This window comes from Lagenorhynchus albirostris, chromosome 5, assembly GCF_949774975.1.
Source record: "Lagenorhynchus albirostris chromosome 5, mLagAlb1.1, whole genome shotgun sequence".
In the NCBI taxonomy this organism is placed as follows: Eukaryota; Metazoa; Chordata; class Mammalia; order Artiodactyla; family Delphinidae; genus Lagenorhynchus; species Lagenorhynchus albirostris.
In genome coordinates this window covers 62012323-62018322 of record NC_083099.1, presented here as the reverse complement: position 1 = coordinate 62018322, position 6000 = coordinate 62012323, and the positions used below count along the sequence as shown (strand labels likewise).

General features: G+C 42.2%; 1 protein-coding gene across 1 annotated transcript in view; it reads left to right on the top strand.

The window, feature by feature from the left end:
- The first annotated feature begins 1183 nt into the window (after positions 1–1183).
- MCF2L2 (MCF.2 cell line derived transforming sequence-like 2) overlaps positions 1184–6000 on the top strand; it is a 196884-nt gene continuing 192067 nt past the window's right edge. Inside the window, exons 1-2 of the mRNA XM_060149021.1 lie at positions 1184–1217; positions 1768–1851. Of these exons, the coding sequence (XP_060005004.1) occupies positions 1184–1217; positions 1768–1851 (118 nt within the window). The remainder of the gene's footprint in view (positions 1218–1767; positions 1852–6000) is intronic.

The following is a 6000-nucleotide window of genomic DNA, read 5'->3' as shown; positions in this document are numbered from 1 at the left end:
GAAAAATAATAAACCAGCTGTATTTTTGAGTATGCCACTTTCCCAGACCACTGGGAGATTGTGTTCTGAAAAACTCTTCAGTTACGTAACTCCTGTTTCTGCTTAAGCTTTCTATTTTCTTGTCCATTTGTAATTTAAATTTTATTATGGAAAATTTGAAACATATGTGAAAGAATTTTATAATGAACTGCCAAGGGCCCATCAACCAGTTTCAGCAATTATCCGCATTTTTGTCAATCTGGTTTCATCTCCCCCAACCCCCGCCCGCTATTTCCTGCTCCCTGTATGTTTTTGGCAGAAGGGGATTCTGGAATATTTTTAAGCAGATCTCAGACTTCATATCTTTTTACTGTTAGGGACTTTACTTTGTGTATCTAACAGAGAAGGCCCTTCTTTTTTCGTAAAATATAACTACAGTGTCATCATTGTATACAGGCAGGTTGTAAGAGGCAACACCTGTAGCAGTGATACAGGGGTCTTTGAATTTGTAGTGAATTCACAGTGGAAAGTCCTTTCCTCCAGAAAAAGTGGTAGAATTCACTGAAAAGCGTCTTGGGGTTTGAGCGGCACTTGCCCCACCCCTGAGGAGACTTTCAGAAAGCAAATATAGGCAAGGTCTTTCCAGAGTGATGAATGTAACTAGCGTTTACTTAGCACCTACTATGTATATCACCATATGCATCGTCTCCTGCAACCTTTACACCAAAGCTGAGAAGTGGAAACCAAGGCTCTGGGAGGAGCTTCCCAAATATTACTTTCTGATTGATCAATATTAGAATATCACATTAACCTGGCTGCATGCCAAAACAATAGGTGATACCTGTTTTGCATCAGCGTACAAGGCTATTTGGTTTGTACCTTAATCTAACCTGATGTTTAACTGCTGTAGAAACAATAACTAGTTCATTTTTTGAGGTTCCCTGGCAAATAGCTAAATGAGGATAATAATATTGTAGGCAGAGGGAGCATGAAAATTCCTTCCCCTTCCCAGACCAGGCTAAGAGATGCCACTCAGTCTTCTCCTCCCTCTCTTTAGTATCCTTTCCCCAAATGGATAGAATGCAAATCTTAGTGCTTATAAATCACTCGTTGTGGTTAGAGGACATTTGCAGGTTTGTGCTTGAATTTTTGCTTTGGGAACCTGTAAACTTTTATTCAGTAAGGAGCATCTTTATTTAGCAAAATGGAGTGTGCTTCGTTAAACATGTTTGGGAAGAGTGGGAAGAGGCTCCTTGAAGTATTCTGGAAGGGGAAAAAAAGGAATGGAGGTGACTAAGAGAAAGACAAAAAAAGGAAGAAAGTGAGGGAAGGAATAAAAACAAAAGAACCTTCATAAGTCCCAGATTGATTTTCTGACCCAGTTTGAGACGAACTCTGGTAACTTACATTGTTTGTGTTTAAAATGTCCTTCTGCAGACCCAAAGGAATGGGCAGATCTCTAAGCACTTCCCTTGGTAATGAGACCATCCTAGCAGGTTTACTGTGAAGCTACTGAAGCTTAAGCTTCAGGGCCTCTTCCTTGCACTGACCCCTCCCAGAACCTTGGGAGAGGCACTAGAAATGTCCCGTGCTCATGTGTATAAGTGTCAAACCACACAAAACCCAGATCCATCCCTGCTTCAGGAATTGAATTCTCAAAGAATAATGTGCCCATAACTGTATCTTGGTAAATTCCAGCCTTCCCTAGTAGTGGAACTTCCCTTTCTTCCTTTAAATTCTCTTTATAATTTGCAAGGATTTAACCTAATTTGTGTTTCATTTGTGCAGATGAAATTATGCAGCAGGAAATCAGGCCCTTGGTGGCAGTGGATATAATTGAACAACTTCACAGACAATTTGCCATTCTTTCAGGTAAGGGACAAATTCATTTGCATTTCTAGATTTTGTTGGGCGGTCTTGCTGGGAGGGCCCAGCCTCTTGAACTTGATTAACATTATGCTCAAGTCTCAGTCATCCCTTAAGCCTCACCCAGGACTAGAATGAACTGAGGAACATTGAGCGGGAGTAGGGTGGCATCTCATAGATGTTACTTCTTTTGCTGTTGGGTGAAATTTGATCTTTCCCAAGGGAGTACATTTCTTTGAGGTTGTAAAGAACAGAGCTGAAAAGATTTTGAGGAAGGAAAAAGAAATAACTCCTGGGCTTCCCCGGTGGCGCAGTGGTTGAGAGTCCGCCTGCCATTGCAGGGGACACGGGTTCGTGCCCGGTCCGGGAAGATCCCACATGCCGCAGAGCAGCTGGGCCCGTGAGCCATGGCCGCTGAGCCTGCGCGTCCAGAGCCTGTGCTCCGCAACGGGAGAGGCCACAGCAGTGAGAGGCCCGCATACCGCAAAAAAAGAAATAACTATTGACATTAGCTGTCACCATGATGTTCTTCCAATATTCTTGTTGGATGTTCTACCAAGATCCAACCTTAAGAGAGTCTTGGTTTTAAGGGCTCATGAATAGTGCTGAGGTTATTTGTTCTCTGAGAGATTTGTCTTTTACTCTTAGCTCTTATGGATCTAATTTTTTTTTTAAAAGCTCCGTAAAATACAGGGTTCTCATTTTAAAAATTTCTGCCTGCATTGCTAATGCTTAGAACAGAGGCCAAAACATAATACATGCTGAGGTTGAAATTATCCAAGTCCTCCTGCTTTGTCCTGTGAGGCTCCCCACGTCCCCAGTCTAGGCACCACTGTCTTGACCCTGTTGGGAATGCCTAGCCAGCCTCCTGCAGGTGAAGTGTCATAGCTTCCCACAGTGAACCTAGGATAGTGCACAACAAAAGGCAGCATGGGAAACTGTCTCTGGGTTTCTGGCAACTGCTGCTATGGCCCTATGTCACAGAAGGCCCAAGGCCAGCATGCATTAAGGTCCCGAATGGATAATGGGGTGGGTTGGGTGGATTCCTATAGTTTTACACCAAAACTCTAATGCCTCAACTCGGAACGTGATTCTGGCATATAAGATTGCACAATGACTCACCTGGGGGAGAAGTCCATTGACTGATTGATACATTTAAATATCCAAAGTTATCTCTTTGAGTAATATTGAGGTGTTTCTTTCTATGCTTATTTCTTAGAGGCAGTATAGTGAAAATCATAAACTGGTACCAGACAGCCCTAGATATGGGTTTAGATTCTGCTATTGACTAGCTGTACCATGTTGGGTAATTTACTTGTCTAAGCTTCACTCTCCTCACTTGTGTAATGAATGGGATCATCATAATTTTGAGGATTAAAGACATAATGTGTGAAAAGTGCTTAGTACTGCAACTGCCAACTACATGTTTGCTCTTTTTTCCTGATATATTTCAATCCATAAAAATGTTTATTTTAATCCATAAAAATGTTATTTTATGAACCATCTAGGTTCATATTTCAACACAATTTGTTTTTTAAAGTATATAACTGAAAAATAATTTTCAGTATGACAGTGTTTTTATAAGGGACCAAAACCATACAGTGAATATAGTGTATAATGCCACAATTAAGTCAGGAATAGAGGTAATTGTCACTGTTTAATGCAGAACATAGAACTGAAAACTCACACTGGACCAAGAGGACACCTCTGCTTTAGGAAAGGCAGTTTGTGGCAAAGACAGTCCTTTCATTCCTGAGCTTCTTTCGTCAGCTTGTTGCCTCAAGTTTGACCTTCTTATGAGAGAGAAGCATGGATTAGCTGTGATAGCATTTGCAACACTACAAGTCAGGAATATTATCAGCAGCCATGGGGTTCTCCGAGTCAGCACTTTTTTGGAATCAGCAGTCCTGCTTTGTATCTTTAACTGTCCTTCTTCACCTGGCAGAGGCAGCAAATGTCAGCAGCAAGGCTATCGTGGGGGCCTGTGTAGCTGTAGTTGTAAAACAGAAATCTCTGCAATTAGGTCTTTTCCCATGGCTGTGGCAGTCCAGCTGTGGCATCTGCTCTGAGTCACAGCCGTTTTCCTTGTCCTGATTCAGACAAGCAGGGTGAAGATGTTCCAGCTGCAGACTTTTCTATAGATTCCACTGAGATCTGGAGAGAGCCAGAGGCCCCATCAGCCAGGCATGCTGGGAAAGAGAGGATGGAGCCTTTTTCTCAGTGAAGCCCCAAGTGCCTGGTCTGCTGTGTTTTGTGAGTGTGCTCCCCTGGCTGGTGGAAGAACAGGGCTCATTGCATGATGCCTGACCCAGATTTGTGGCCAGATGGTTTGAAGCCTCTGGATGGCGAGGCCAGTGAGCAGGGCCATCAGCAGGAATTAGATAGTGACCAGGGCTAGGGTATCTGGTGGCTCTGACGTTGGAAGACAACTTGCATATTCCCAATGAACTTGGGATATTTCTAAGTTCATGGCTTAGCTAGGAAACAAGAGAATATAATCAGGTTAGTGTGATGAAAACACTCTAGGCTTTGGACTCAGACCATCTAGGTTCATATTTCAACACAATTAGTAGGTTGCTCTGAACAGGGTTTCTCATCTGTAAAGTAGGTTGTTTTAAGGATAATGCTTAGCATAGTATCTGGCTACAAGAGAACGTAGCCTATAGGACATGTCTGTTTGTTTTTTAAAGTATATAAAAAGAGGTCTGGAGGTAGAAATTCTTGGTATTTGATGAGTGGCTCAACAACATTTAGGCTGGCATCTTTGTGATTCTCTTGATGTTTCTCTTGTTTTTAAAGTCTTGACCCCAAGATGGTTACTACAGCTCCAGACATCAAGTCTGTGTCCAAAGCAGGAAGAAGGAAAAGGAGCAGTGATGGTTTCTTCTGTTCCTTTTGCCAAGAGAGCAATAACTTTCCTAGAAGTTCTTGGTAGACTTCTGCTTATGTCTCATTCCAGAACTATGTGATGTAGCCATTCCTAGCAGCAAGGGAGTCTGAGAAGGCAAACGTTTAGTTTTTTAACCACCACAGTAGAAGGTGGTCAGGGAAGAGGGAAGTTGGGAATAAATTAGCCATTTACCAGTGTCTGCCATAATGCCTTTCCTTTAATTATGAGGAATTATCCTTTTATTTTTCTTTTAATGGTTATTTTCCCTCTTGGAATTACTGCCTGAATTTCTCTCTCTTTCTGTCTCTCTCTCTGTCTCTGACTCTGTCTCTCTCAACACCTTTAATCCTTTTAGAAATAATTAATAATGAAGGCATTAAGTACTCTTAGGCTTGTGGAGTCCGACATCTGCCAGCATTTGCACAACAATGGAGCCCAGGTTTGGTAGAGGTGGAGTTCCTGGGGGCACGTGGGTAGTTCTCACCTGAAACAATGGAGAATGTCAAACCAAGGAAGTGAGCAGAGTTAAAACCGGTATCTAAGTCAGAGATGACAGACTTGAGCTCACCTCCTCTCACGAAAACACCAAAATCACAGCTAACCGCTGAACAACCATCAACAAAAAAGACTGGAACCTGCTAAGTGAGGGATGGAGCTAGTAACTTGGCACCTGTGAAATGAGAACCACTGCTAGAAGGTCTAGAGCAGTGCTGTTTAATAGAAATATAATGTGACCCACATATGTACTTTTTTCTTTTTTTTGCGGTACGGAGGCCTCTCACTGTTGTGGCCTCTCCCGTTGCGGAGCACAGGCTCCGGACACGCAGGCTCAGCGGCCATGGCTCACAGGCCCAGCCGCTCCGTGGCATGTGGGATCTTCCCAGACCGGGGCACGAACCCACGTCCCCTGCATCGGCAGGCGGACTCTCAACCACTGCACCACCAGGGAAGCCCCCACATATGTACTTTTAAATTTTGTGGTAACCATATTAAGAAGGCAAAAAGGAACACAGGAAATTAATTTTATTTATTTATTTATTTAATTTTTTTGAGCATTAAACATTTATTTAATGTTTTCAAAATTATTTAATTACATTAGGAAAGAATAAGTAGGATAAAGAGGCAGAGTGGGATTATAGAATGCATCATTATATGCACATATAATGAAAAATTACTGGACATATATAACATATACCCAACATTAGCAGAAGTTGTCTATGGCCAGTTTATATTGTTCCTTACTCATTTCCATATTTAGTTATTCT